The 14,159-nt window shown below is 38.6% G+C and overlaps 1 protein-coding gene across 1 annotated transcript in view; it reads left to right on the top strand.

Annotated features, from left to right (window-relative positions):
* DIS3L2 (DIS3 like 3'-5' exoribonuclease 2) overlaps positions 1–14,159 on the top strand; it is a 348,511-nt gene that overhangs the window by 168,048 nt on the left and 166,304 nt on the right. The window contains exon 9 of the mRNA XM_049614679.1: positions 9,433–9,606. Coding sequence (XP_049470636.1) covers positions 9,433–9,606 — 174 coding nt within the window. The remainder of the gene's footprint in view (positions 1–9,432; positions 9,607–14,159) is intronic.

The following is a 14,159-nucleotide window of genomic DNA, read 5'->3' as shown; positions in this document are numbered from 1 at the left end:
GAAATGAATGTTGGGTGGGCAACCAGTACTGGGCATCACAAGTTTTTATTAGATTGTAATAAATGTTCCTATACTTTTTAAATTTTAAAAAAAGTTAAAATATTAAAGGAAGTTTAGAAAATGAGAAAAAAGTCATTCATAATCCTCCCTTTCTAAAATAATTAATGCCATTTTTAGCTATTCCCCATCAATCTTCTCATAAATGTTTTTACATAGTTAAATTATACTATATCTTTGTACATTTCTTTTGTTCTTATAGTTCTTTTTTTTTTTTAATCTTTTTTAACGTTTATTTATTATTGAGAGACAGACACAGAGTGTGAGCAGCGGAGGGGCAGAGAGAGGGGGAGACACAGAATCTGAAGCAGGCTCCAGGCTCTGAGCTGTCAGCACAGAGCCTGACGCAGGGCTCGAACTCATGAACCGCGAGATCATGACCTGAGCCGAAGTCAGTCGCCCAACCAACTGAGCCAACCAGGCACCCCAGTTCTTATAGTTCTTATGTACCCCTGGACCTAGTTTCCCCTATTTGTAACATATTAGTATGGTACATTTGTTACAACTAATGAGCCAGTGCTGATAACATTATTAACTGACATCCATACTTGTACTCAGAAATCCTGGAGTTTTAAAAATTGAATGTCCTTTTTCTGTTCCAGGATACCTACACATTTATTTGTTATCATGTCTCCTTATGGTCCTCTTGGCTATGAATTTCAACGTTATTTTTGAAGGACATTTACAGAAAAATGTTTTAATGTTTATTTTTGAGAGACAGAGCATGAGTGGGAGAGGAACAGAGAGCAAGGAGAATCCAAAGCAGGCTCCAGGCTCTGAGTTGTCAGCACAGAGCCCTACATGGGCCCAAACCCATGAACTGCAAGATCATGACCTGAGCTTAACCAACTGAGCCACCCAGGCACCCTTTGAAGGACATATTTTAATGCAGAGTAGTGGTTTTTAAGTGTGGTTTAAAAACCTCAAGTGTGGTTTTTAAGAGAATTGGCCAGACATTTTGATGCAACTTTGAATCATAGTTGTCCAAAAGCAGGTGTTGCGATCTTTTAAGACAATGAAGACAGAAACTACCTAGAAAGCTATAATATTGGAACTATAACATATAGAAGGGAATTTTACCTGCAGTATTCATTTTAAGTAAAATTTACACCAAAATTAAAAAATGAAAGCAAACCCTTCTGTAAGACAAATAGGCAATGTATATAAGTCAGTTCCCTAGTAGGTCATGCTTCTGTTTAGATCCCAAGGTATTCTGGTTTTTAGGGTGGCAGCAGAATTTACGAGTAAAATAGCATAAGATTTTTTCTGGGACATCCAAAGCCAAATGCTTGAGCTCTTTCAGCATGCTGACTGGTTAGATTTTTATCTCCTGCAGGCTATCCTGGCTATGGTGCTGTCAATTCTATCTCCGGTGAAAATCTATAATAAATTTATTTAAATAAGGTACTTGAGAAATGTTCTTTGGAACTTAGTAAAATAAATGTTAATTACTACTAATAGAAACTTGGAGTCATTGATTACATTTGGAAGCTGTAACCAAAATATAATTTTGTCTTTACGAGCCGTATTGTAATTTTGGTAAACAAGTCAAGATTCTTTGGATTCAAAATAGAGTCTAGTGAAAAATTTTTCCAGAACAGAAAGCACCAATAAAACTAAATAAAAGACAACTATTTTTCTTCATTAAACTTCAGTTAACATTCAGTGAGTGATATGACTTGTTCTGACGATTAATATTAAGTCCACCTTTACCAGCTTACTTTTGTCCTCCGTCTTTTTCACCGCCCCACCCCCACAGAGGTGGATTCGGTACTCAGCACTAGTCTTTTGGGGAAATTTCTTCATTTATTGGTAGGCCATAGTTCTTCATCTAGTAGTTTTTCAGAACAGGTTTATGAGAACTATATTCTTCGAGCTCTTGCACTTAGAAATCTTCATCTTCAAAGTCCAGTAGGCTTCACTAGGCTATGTTTCAGGGGTGATTTTCTGTATTAGTTTTCCCTGAGACATGGCATATACTTTCTCTATGTGAAATTTCTTTTATTTCAGGAAAGTTGTCTTAATGGCATGGAAAATGTTTTCTATTCCATATATCTAGTTCCTTCAGGAATACCCCTTATTCCAAAGTTGGATCTCCTTCATCTGCCTTTCATATCTATCTGTTTTCTCTGTAATCCTTTAAAACACTCTTTGTACTTTCCAATTGCATCTTCCTCACTTCTCTCAGGCTTTTTCTCAATGAACCTTATTTTTTTTCAGAGTTAGTCTTCATTAGTTACCTCCTTCCTTAGTTACCTCCATCAAAAATGACCTTCACTTGGGGCGCCTGGGTGGCTCCATCAGTTAAGCAACTGACTTTGGCTCAGGTCATGATCTCACAGTTCGTGGGTTCGAGCCCAGCGTCAGGCTCTGTGCTGACAGCTCAGAGCCTGGAGCCTCCTTCAGATCCTGTGTCTCCCTCTCTCTCTGCCCCTCCCCCTCCTCGTGCTCTGTCTCTCTTGTCTCTCAAAAATAAACTTAAAAAAATTTTTTTAAATGACCTTCATTCTGGAGTGGTTTTATTTTTCTTCTCTACTTATTTCCTAGGTCTAAAGCACTAGGTTTTTATTTCCTTTTGTAAAATTAATGTTTTTAATATGCACTTGCATCTTTGAGCTCTTTCCTTATAGTGGTGATATATTCTTGTGAATATCTTTGGTCAAGATACCAATTTCTGTGGCCACATACTTACAGAATATGTTTTTTTTTTCTTCTTCTGCCATTTCTTTACCTTGTTTCTTTCTTCCTGTTGACACGCAGTATTTTTTTTTTAATGGAATGTCTGGGATGTCTCCTTCCCATCTTTAAATAATGGTGTCTTCCCAGATTTTAGTACTATATTTTAAAAGTTGGATATTATAAAGTGTCTTTTGTTCAAATGTTTAGACCCTTTCCCACTTCAGGCATAAGATAATCATTTTTGGCCATTCTAGAATCACCAGCTAAGAGTAGGGTGGCCAGTGTTTTAAGTCTGCCTCACAGAGACTGTTACTGATGCTTTCACCACATAGAAGAATGTGTTTCTTTTCACACTAGTTTCATTCTCTGCATTCTCCCTATGATCTACCTCATTTTTTATACATCCCCAGAAACTATGCTATCTGATTTTGTGTAATTAATTATTTTATGTGATTTGTGATACATTAGGGTAGAATCATGTGAAATTGTGTTTTATGGGTAAATGGTCAAATATATTGGCAATTTCATGTCTCAACATAATCTGTGATTAACTTCTCTGCATTATTACTCACCACTCTTGAATCTTTACTTCTGAGTCATCCCTCAACTGGCTTGAATTGCAAATATGTTTCTCCCCCCCAGGAAATGGGTAGTATACTTTGTGCCTTGTTTTATCAATTGGGAGTCTAGCTTCCAATTCAGAGGAATCATGACTATAGCCCTAGCAATATTAAAATCTTTCAGTTGTAGAGGTGAGTATTATTGGGAATGGGTCTTAAATATGATATTGAAAGGCCCAACTCCTCCCATGAACTCTTGGTTCCCAGACCATATGCTTGAATCTAGGATACTAAGAGCAACATTATATCCTAGAGGATAGCAGTCCAGCCTCATAAGATGTTGCCTTCCAATTTAGTTCATTAGTACGCTATTACACCATTCTAATCCGTGCAATTCAGTGAGCTTTGCTACTTCTGGAAGACTAAATCCTCAATTACGTACAGTGTTGAGTAATATAATAGTTTAAAAGATAATTTGGTAAATCTGTGGGTTGCGTTTCTATAAGCAAGATGGGTGGACCAAATGAAGGTAGCAAACCCAAATCCAGAGTTAGTGTTTCTTTCAGTAGAGAGAAGTAACTGCCCTCTCTATCACAGAAGAGCTCAGCAAACTCAATCTGCTATCAAGTAGTTGGTGGGTCTTCTTGCTGTGGTTCTGAATCAGAGGCTCAGAGCTGGTTGCTGCTGGCATACTGGCATCCTGCAGGTGTGGTAGTCAGGTCCTCATTAGTGAGAGGAAGTTTATGCTGTGGAGCTAATTTTCTGCTGCTTTGTACCTTGTTTTTATTCCCATTGAGCAAACACTGCAATGGTTGGGGAAGGAGGTTGGTTGACATTCTCGGGACAAATCGTCCTGCTTCCACAGTGGAAGTCTTTTGCTGAGCATTCTTATGGAACACAAACAGTCATACTCTGGGTTCATTTCAGTAGGCCCATTTCATGCCCATGTCTCTTCCCCAGATGTCCTTGTCACCAGTACTCCAGTCTTTCTTCTTTCAGCTCCCTGTGATCTGCTAAACTTGTAGCAACTGCTCATCAGGCCATGTTTCTTCAGCCAAAGTAGACCATGGATATATTGCTTGAAGTTCTGCTTACAGGGAGGAAGTTTCTGCTCTACTCTCTTTTCAGAGACCACCCCTTAGAATGGATATAACCCTATCATAGTCCACTTATGATTCATGACAATGGAAGGTCAGTTGGAACTAGGCATCCAAGGTCCTCAGACCTTTCTGCATCCTCCTATATAATAGTGTGTGTGTGTGTGTGTGTGTGTGTGTGTGTGTAGAAAAAGAGTCTGGTTCTCTAAGTCTTATTCTTTGTGATTAGTACCCCCACATTTCACATGAGAGACTCAGTGAGACCCTGAATTTAATGATGTAATAATTTACTGCCCTTTGAATCCCCCCTCCCCCCCCCCCCGTACTTATCCTGGCAGCTGCAAGAGATTCAAAATACTTGTTTGAGGGGCACCTGGGTGGCTCAGTCGGTTAAGTGTCTGCCTTCAGCTCGGGTCATGATCTCGCAGTTCATGAGTTCGAGCCCCACATTGGGCTCTCTGCTGTCCATGCAGAGCCCACTTCAGATCCTCTGTCCTCTCCTCTCTCTGCCCCTCCTCTGCTCATGCTCTCTCCTTCTCAAAGAAACAAACAAACAAACAAACAAATAAATAAATAAATAAATAAAACAAAAACAAAATATCTGTTTGATATACATAGGAAGTCCCTGAGTTTTCAGCTTAGCCTGGAATCAAGGACTTAGAGGCTGACCATGTAACTCTTTGCTTACATCCCTTTTTCAGGTTCTTCAAGCCTCTCACTTTCTGTGAGCCCCTTGATTTCTTTTCAATAAACTCCTTTTCCATTCAGTTAGTTTCTTGTGCTTGCAACCAAGAACCCAGACAGATAAAGGCATTAGTTTTAGAAGATGAATGTAGAAAACAGAACCTCAGGAACCTATGAGAATAATAGATGGGTTGGAAGTAACTCAGGTCCCATTAATTTCCAAAATGTCCTTCAAACTTCAAAGGCAGTGACAACAGATTCCTTAAATCCTCAATAGGAATTTCATTCTAGTGAACACAGGTAATAATGTAGTCATTTTGAAAATTAATGAGACTTGAGTCTTTAACTGTATAGAACCTTTTGTTTATTTTTAAGTAAGCTCTACGCCCAATGTGAGGCTTAAACTGACAACCCTAAAATCAAATGTTCCATCCTCAACTGACTGAGCCAGCCAAGAGCCCCATGTCTAGATTCTTTTTTTTTTTAATGTTTATTTTTGAGACAGAGACAGAGTGTGAGCAGGGGATGGACAGAGAGAGAGGGAGACAAAGAATCTGAAGCAGGTCCAGGCTCTGAGCTGTCAGTACAGAGCCTGATGCAGGCTCGAACTCATGAACCCCGAGATCATGACCCAAGCTGAAGTTGGACATTTAACTGACTGAGCCACCCAGGTACCCCCCCTCCTTTTTTTTCTTTAAGTAGGCTTCGTGCCCACTGTGGGGCTTACACTTATGACCCTGAGCTCAAGACGTGAGCTGAGATCAAGAGTCGGACGCTTAACCGATTGAGCCACCCAGGCGCCACCCACAGAAATTAGTAAGAATCTTGAATGTTTAAGAAAATTGTAGGTGAGAACAAAGGCAAATCTGGAGAGCCAAGGACAAGAAGTCCAGTCATCATCTTTTATCAGGATTAGTTTGGCCACAATGCCAATGGTTCCTCCCAGTGCTTTCTCAGAACAACATTGCCACTGGACACTGCTACTACCACTGCGATCACTGGAAACCATTCCGGCTGCCACGAATGAATCTTAAGCACCTCTCGGTTTTTGTGTCATTCTCTCCACATTCAAAGTCATGAGTTATGGCAGAGTCTAAATCATACATAGCGTGCTGGCCTCTGGTTTTCATAGAATGAGAGGGGTCTTCTATAAAGGCCTGGCATTATGTAGCAGACTAGTCATTTCTTTAATGGAAACTGTAGTTCTTTGGCCCATTTACATGTCACGTAGAAGTCTTCTTTTCTAATTTGTGTGCTTTTTCTTTCCTTTTCTTGCATTATGGCACTCAGTGGGACCTCCAATGCCATGTTTAATAATACTGGTGAGAGTTAACACCCTTGTTGTCTTCCTGGTCCAGAGGAAAGCATGTAGTATGTCACCATTAAGTTTTGCTATTAGCTCTAGTGTTTTCATAGGGGCCATTAATCAAGTTGAGGATTTCCTGTTCATTACTCATTTATTCAGAGTTTTGATCATGAATGTATGTTGAATTTTGTCCATGCTTTTTCTGCATCTATCAAAATGATTGTATATTTTTCTCATTTTTTGCTAATATGGTAAATTATATTGATTTTTGAATGTTGGACAAATCTTTAAATCTTCACTTGGTCATCAGGGTGCCTGGGTGGCTCAGTTGGTTAAGCATCCAACTCTCAATGTCAGCTCAGGTCATGATCTCACAGTTCGTGAGTTTGAGCCCTACATTGGACTGTGCACTGACAATGTGGAGCCTGCTTGGGATTCTCTCTCTCTCTCTGTCTCTCCCTCTCCCTCTCCCCCTGCCCTGCTTGTGTGTTCTCTCTCTCTCTCAAAATAAATACATATTAAAAATACATACATATTTAAACCTTTACTTGGTCATAATGTATTATCCTTTTTATATACAGTTAACCCTTGAACAATGCAGGGATAGTGGCACTGAACTCTCACACAGTTGAAAATCTGTATATAACTTTTGACTTTTTCCAAATTTGATACTAATAGTCTACTATAGAGTGGAAGCCTTACCAATAACACAAACGGTCAATTAACACATATTTTGTATGTTATGTGTATTTTATACTCTAGTCCTACAACAAAGTAAGCTAGAGAAAAGGAAATGTTAAGAAAATCATAAGGAAGGGAAAATACATTTACAATACTGTATTTACCCATTGAAAAAAATCTCCGGTAAGTAGACCCACACAGTTCAACCTCATTGTTCAAGGGTCAACTGTATTGCTATTTCTGTTTGCTAACATTTCATAAGAATTTTCAGTCTGTGTTCACGAGGGATATTGACCTCATGAATCCTTTGTCTGATTTTGGTTTCAAGGTAATGCTGGCTTCATGAAACCAGTTGGAAAGTGTTCCACCCTTGTCTGTATTCTGAAATAGTTTGTATGGAATTGGTATTAATTCTTTCTTAATGCTGTACATGGCGGCATTTGCCAGTGAAGCTATCTGGGCGTGGAGTTTTCTTTGTAGGAAGGTTTTAAACTATGAATTCAGTTTTTAAAATAGATATAGGAGTATTTAGGTATTGGTTTCGTTTGAATAATCTTAGGCAGTTTGTGTTTTTCAAGGAATTTATCCATTCCATGCAAGTTGTTGAATGTATTGGCTTAAAGCCATTCATAATTCTCTTATCCTCTTAATGCTTGTAGGATCTACAAGCATTAATGCTTGTAGGATGTTTCCTCTCTCATTCCTGATTCTGGTAACTTCTTATTCTTGATTAGCCTCACTAGAAACTTACCTATTTTATTCTGTTTTCAAAGAATCAACTTTGGATTTTATTGGTTTTCTTTATTCTTCGTTTTCTGTCCAGTGATCCTTATTTCTTAATTATTTTCTTCCTTCTGCTTACCTGGGATCTTACTTGCTTTTCTTTTTTCAATTTTTTCGGATAGAAGCTTAGATCACTGATTTGACACATTTCTTCTTTTCTAATATGAGCATTCATTTAAAACATAAATTTCCCTCAAAGTAATGCTTTAGCTGCTTTTCACAAATATTGACATATTGTGTTTTATTCATTTTGAAATATTTTCTGATTTTTTTTTAGCCCACTGGTTTTTTAATTTCAAAATATTTATGGATCTTCCTGACAGCTTTCTGTATTTTTTCCCTCATATTTTTGCTGCCTTTGGCTTTTTGGTATGCTTTCTGGGAGATCACCGCCTAAGTCGGAGAACGTAGCACTGGTCTGAGCCCATGTTATATGTGAGCAGCCCACAGGCAACCCGCAGGCTGCCTCGAACCTATGCTGGTGGGCAGTTGTGTGTGCCAACTATGGGCTGGCTTCTCTTGGCTGGCACGTGAGAGGTGGGGCCAGCCCTGCTGCCACCACTGCCCAGTTCCAGTAGCAAGCCTGAAGATGGGAATTCATTAGAAGTCTGCATATGAGGCCACCACATCCCCAGTCTCTCCCTCTACCACTGTGCACTTAAGAACTCTGACAGCCAGGCATCTACCCTTACAAAGGATACAGAATCTTCTTCAAAGAAATTGAATGGCTCCAGAGACAGCCCTAATGCCAGAGCTAAACTCCTTACAGGAAGACTGTCTCCTATTCAACACCTAACTTAAGGCTTATAGTCTGAACATAGCATGCCAATACTTAGGAGAATTGAGCACTATCAGTTTTGTTTTATAGGACCCACAGATGAAGAGTGATATTTGCCTTCTGAAGGGTGGAACCCTACCCATAGCATCAGAACTAGCCTATTAAATGCAATCTTACTTTTAATAGACCAACACCCCAAAATGTGAATGGTGGTTTGCCAAATGACCAGATTATAGATAATTTTAACTTTCTTCTTGGTGCATTTCTGTATTTTCTAACTTCTCTACAGTGAACATATATTACTTGTGTGTTCAGATGAAAATATTTAATATATTAAGGTAAAAGTTAGAATTGTGAAAAATACGTAAGCGTCAGATTCAATCTAGTGAGCATGACTTAATGTGTAGGTGCTATGAAACTAATGACTTAACAGTAAACTGAGCTGATCAGAATTGTCTCTAAAGGTGTTTGCAAGAGAAGGAATTGACAAAAGGCTTTTACCGATATCAATTTGACTTTTTCATGAAAAACAATTGCAAGAGGCCCAAGAAAGGCCAGCTGGCCCAACTCCCCGCATCAGAATTCCTGGAGAAAGTTAAAATTATACTGTAGACAGGGATTTAACAGGACAAGAGTATCACTGTCTCTTCTCCTTGGCCCCCTACTCACTGGTGATGGTGTTCTTGCTGGGGAAATTCGGACAGGAGGTTTTGAAGATTTTCCTACTACCTTCTCTTTTAGAGAATAAATGATGCCAGTGGTCCATTTATTCACTAACATAGTTGTTCCTCTCTGTCCTGTCCACAGGCATCTGGCTAAGAGTCTTGGGCAGGCTGGTGAAATTGAGCCTGAAACAGAAGGAATACTAACAGAGTATGGTGTGGATTTCTCTGAGTTTTCTTCAGAAGTTCTAGACTGTCTCCCTCAAGGTCTGCCCTGGACAATCCCACCAGAGGAATTCAGCAAGAGAAGAGATTTAAGGTAAATATCTGAAGCTCTTTAAGAACAACACGTTTCTACCTAACTTCAAACTTAACTTCTTAGGGACGAGGCTCAGATATTTCCATCTTTCCACCAACATTCAAGTTCAGTTCTATTGAGAATTAAGTGCTCTGTACCAGATATTGGCAAATTATGGTGCACTAAATCAGTGCCTGTTTATGCACAGCCCAAGAGCTAAGAATGGTTTTTGTATTTTTAAGTGATTGGAAAAAATCAAAATGAAAAGAATCTTTAATGAAAACTCTATGAAATTCAAATTTTAGCATCCATTAAGTTGTATTGGAACACAGCCATGCTTACTTGGTTGTATTTTTTTCTATGGCTGTCTTTTTGTACTACAACATTAGGTTGAATAGTTGCAACAGAGACCATATGGTGTGCAAAGGGCTCTCTGGCCCCTTGGAGAAAAAGTATGCCCACCTCTCTTCCAGACCATTCTAATTTCAAAAGATACAATTGCCATCTTTTCTTCTCCTTGTTACGCCCCATAGGTCTGGTTGAATAAAGACAGTGTTATCTGGTCAGAAGTACCTTCCTTCACATGGGCCTCTTCAGGCACAGAGCAAAGGATTCAAAGCTTCTGTGCTTGGAGCTTCATTTTAAAGCTTTACTTTTAGGTCTGGAATTTGTTGGAAAGTACTTTTGTGGTATTTTTATAACAACATCTTCTTTGAAGATGTTTCTTCATTGTGGGATGTTAGTTCTTTTCTGATATTTCTCTTCAGAATTTGGTTTCAGTACTGGCATTCATTTTGGATGCCACATGGAGATATTTAGAACCAAGAAACTTTTCGTACAACCCACTGAGGCTGTGGAAGGTTTTTCGCTAAGGTCATCCCGTGTCAGAGTCATTTCCACCACACTTGCTCGCTTCTTGCGGCTGAACTTATGATCCCTTCGCGCTCAGTGCCCGTTACTCCACCTAGTTTGAGAATCCTCCTTCTCTGCCCCCTCTTGCTGTTGTATCTTTTAGGAATTTACTGCCTTTTTTTTTTCTTGCCAAGCGTAAGCAAGGAAAAGGAGATGACAGTCCCCTTTCCTACTTATTGGTGGAACACACTTTATATTTGATGTCACTTAACTGAAGTTACTGTCCTGGCTTTTAGCAGTGACCACCACTCACAGAACTCCTGCTGGTCAGTTATCTCATCCTGGGCTTTAGATCTTGGGCCCAAACCTTACCCTCTCTGAACCTTCATTTTCTCATATACAAATTGAAGGGCTTGTTTTCTGAGATCTTTTCCTAAACCTAGGAATCCATAAAAAAAATTTTACTGAGAATGAGTGCCTGAACTTTATTGTTTGTGCTATAGGTCAGTGTAGCCATTCCACAGTAACTATCAACATTTGAAATGTACCTACCCTTTCACCCAAAAACTTGACTTCCAGGAATCCATCCTACCCAAAGAAGTGTACAAGGATAGATGTATGAGAATGTTCATTGCTGCTCTGTTGTAAAAGTGACACTTCCAATGTCCCTCAACAAAGGAATGGTTAAATAACCTGTGTCATATCAGCAAGGTAGCATTCCAGAAGCCGCCATCAAGAGCTAGATCCATGTGGACTGTCCTAAAAGGATGACCATAGTATCTTGCCAAATATGTTATATAAAAATGCTCTCCAAATGTGCGTGTATACACATGCATACATGTATCTGCACATATAAAAGTATACATGCACAGAAAAAGGTCTGGAAGGAAATACATCGAACTGTTGACGGTGATTATCGTGTGGACTCGGTGGAATAGCTGGGGGTAGGGAGGCAATATTTTACTTCAATTTGTAAATTGCTCTATTTTTCGAATTACTTTTTAAAATAACTTTTATGTCTTTTAAAAATTATAAATGGGAATATCAGAAAAGAGAGGTGCTTAGTCTTTTCTAGCCTGGTTCCTAGCCTATGGATAAATAATAAGGCACTTCAGCAGTCAGCCCTCCTAGCGTGTTCTCCATTGCTTCTCATAGCCCCACCTCACCTTTTTCTTTGGCTCCTGTTGCCTTCTGGGTTAGACCACAGAGCAGGAGGCCTTGCTGTGCAGAAGACTTCTTTTAAAACATGCTCATGTGTTCTGTGAAAGGTTCCAGAGATACAGGGAGCTAATAGGATGCCCTCTGCTATGAGCATAGCAACAGAGTTTTTGTTTTTTGTTTTTTGTTTTTTTTTTTTTTGAATCCACTTACACCTCCCAACACTTTTTCCTTGCCTATTACCTCTAGCATTATGTTTCTGAAATTCAGATCTGATTTATTTTACTCCTTGGGCTTAAAATCTTTCAACTGCTTCCTGGTACCTGTAGTGGTAATCTCTAAACTTTTTTGAACACGCATTCCCAATAATGTGTATGTCTTTATCTTAAAATCACAAATATATTTACTGCTTTGCTAATTTGTCATGTACATTATATACATAAAAGTAGAAAAGTGAGAATAAAATAAATTCTGAAGATATTTTTATTTTACTTTAAAAAGGTGTAGAAAGCTGTTTACTTTAAAAAGTTATAGAAAACTTCACATTAATAATTTGACTTTTGGTGAGAGCAGTGTGATTGAAATTCTTTATTATTTTTTTTCAATTTTTGCTTTCACAGCCTACGATATAGAAACACAAAAATCTGATTATAAGTTCAGTGTATTTTGATACTTAGTTTTAGATTTAATGGTTATCAGAACTGAAAAAGATACCTCAGCAGAAGTGAGTTGAACTTAACTAAATCATAATACTCATTTTTTTTAGTCCTACTAACCAATTATATTCAGAAGTATAATCCAGCTAATAACTTTTCATCCTTCATCGTGTCCATCAGGTCTTGTGAACTAATTGAAAGCTGCTACATTTTGTTTTAGATTTTTTAAATATGGGCTCATAATCTGGTTATTCTTCAGTTAGCATCTTTAAAAACTAGTTAGAAAATTCTGTCAGGAAGTTTAAGTGTATAGATATGAGTAGTTTTACAGTTTATACTCTGAGACCATTTTTAGGTCCCCAAATTGTCTAACATTTCAAACACCCTTTTTAAAAATGTTGTCTTCAAAATCTGAGTTTCTTATTTTATTTTCGTTTAGAAATCAATCACTTTTTTTCTCATTGTTAAAACATCACTTTTACCTTGAAGATACAGAGTAAGTGTGTTTATTTTTTCCTAAGGACCTGCTGGCTAACATATGATTGACGGTCATTGTTTTGAAATCATAATGTGGCTGATGATGAATTTATATTGGGAGGAGAAGAAATGTCAACTTTTCTGTTTTCTTGGTATTAGTAGAATTAGTATAGTTGAGCCTTACCTTTAGTCTGTGGATCTTTGTAATAATCTTTTTTAGCCACTTGCCTATTTTGTAATGATTAGTTTAGCTAAAACTAGGTAATTTCCATAAATCCATGTACGGGGCATAGGCAAATACCCACCGATCACAGTTGGCTGAAAGCATAGGAAGTAATTGAATGCCATTCATGGGCAGTAGGGACTCGGTATTTGGACGGAGTTGTGACAGAGGGGAGAGGTACTGGGTACAAGAGTTTGTAGTACTATGATTTCTTCTGCTCAGGGGTCCAGTGCCTTCGAATTAATGTCAGAAAAACTCGGAATGAGTCCCAGCACCCACTAAAAAACATGTGCTGTGAGTAAATTAATACATACTCTATAAACTCCCAAGTAAAACCTTTGCCATTTTTCTTTTTCTGTCTTCTATATACAACTATTTATATATGTTATTTTTATATGTGTACATGTAACATACTCCAAGTACTAAGTTAGTTACTGGAAATACAAAGACAAGTGAGGCCCAATTCTTGTTCTTTAGGAATTTACTCTTTCTCGGGGAGACAGATTTACACTCAGATAAATTACTGCAGAGTATCGCAAGTGCTGTAATATCAGTATGAACAAACTGCCAAGGGCATTGGTGCTTGCGCTGAGATCTGAAAAGTGAGCAGGCATAGAGGGAACTAGAGTGACCAAAGCAGTCTTCATTCAATGATAGGCTGCAGCTGCAGAAAAGGTGACACCTTCCTCTAAAACTCCAGATCCTTCTGTAACCGGGCTCACAGCTCCAATGGCTTCCTGACCCCTTCTGCTCGGCCACCCTGCCATGGAGGCCGCAGTGTTACTCTGGCTGTAGCTACATAAGGACTTCTACATACCCGTTTAGGTTTGATATTTGAACAATTATATTTGGAACAGAAAAGTTCCATCAATCTTTAAACCTCATAATCCAATTATGTCAGTAAAATTCCAGTTTTTTAGTCCAGTGGAATTGGGGTAATATTTTGCAAACTGAAGTTGAGAGAAATAGTGTTTATTTTGAAAAGAAAAATGGTTGGTTAGCAATTTTCAAGAAGGAAGGCTGGTGTAAACTCCTAGGGGTGATCTGGCCCTTCTGATCGGGAACACCATTTTTCTGGACCTAGAGCTCTAGTCCCTGGAGAATCCCTGCTCGCATGGCCTAGACCTGCAGCTCTCTTTAGCAGGGCATCTGAGGTTAAAAAAAGAGAAGAAAAGAAAAGGAAAAAGCAAGCGACACCAATACTTCAG

Source organism: Panthera uncia (genome assembly GCF_023721935.1).
Source record: "Panthera uncia isolate 11264 chromosome C1 unlocalized genomic scaffold, Puncia_PCG_1.0 HiC_scaffold_3, whole genome shotgun sequence".
Lineage (NCBI taxonomy): Eukaryota > Metazoa > Chordata > Mammalia > Carnivora > Felidae > Panthera > Panthera uncia.
Note: the sequence above shows the minus strand (reverse complement) of the source record. Positions and strands in the feature narration are given on the sequence as shown.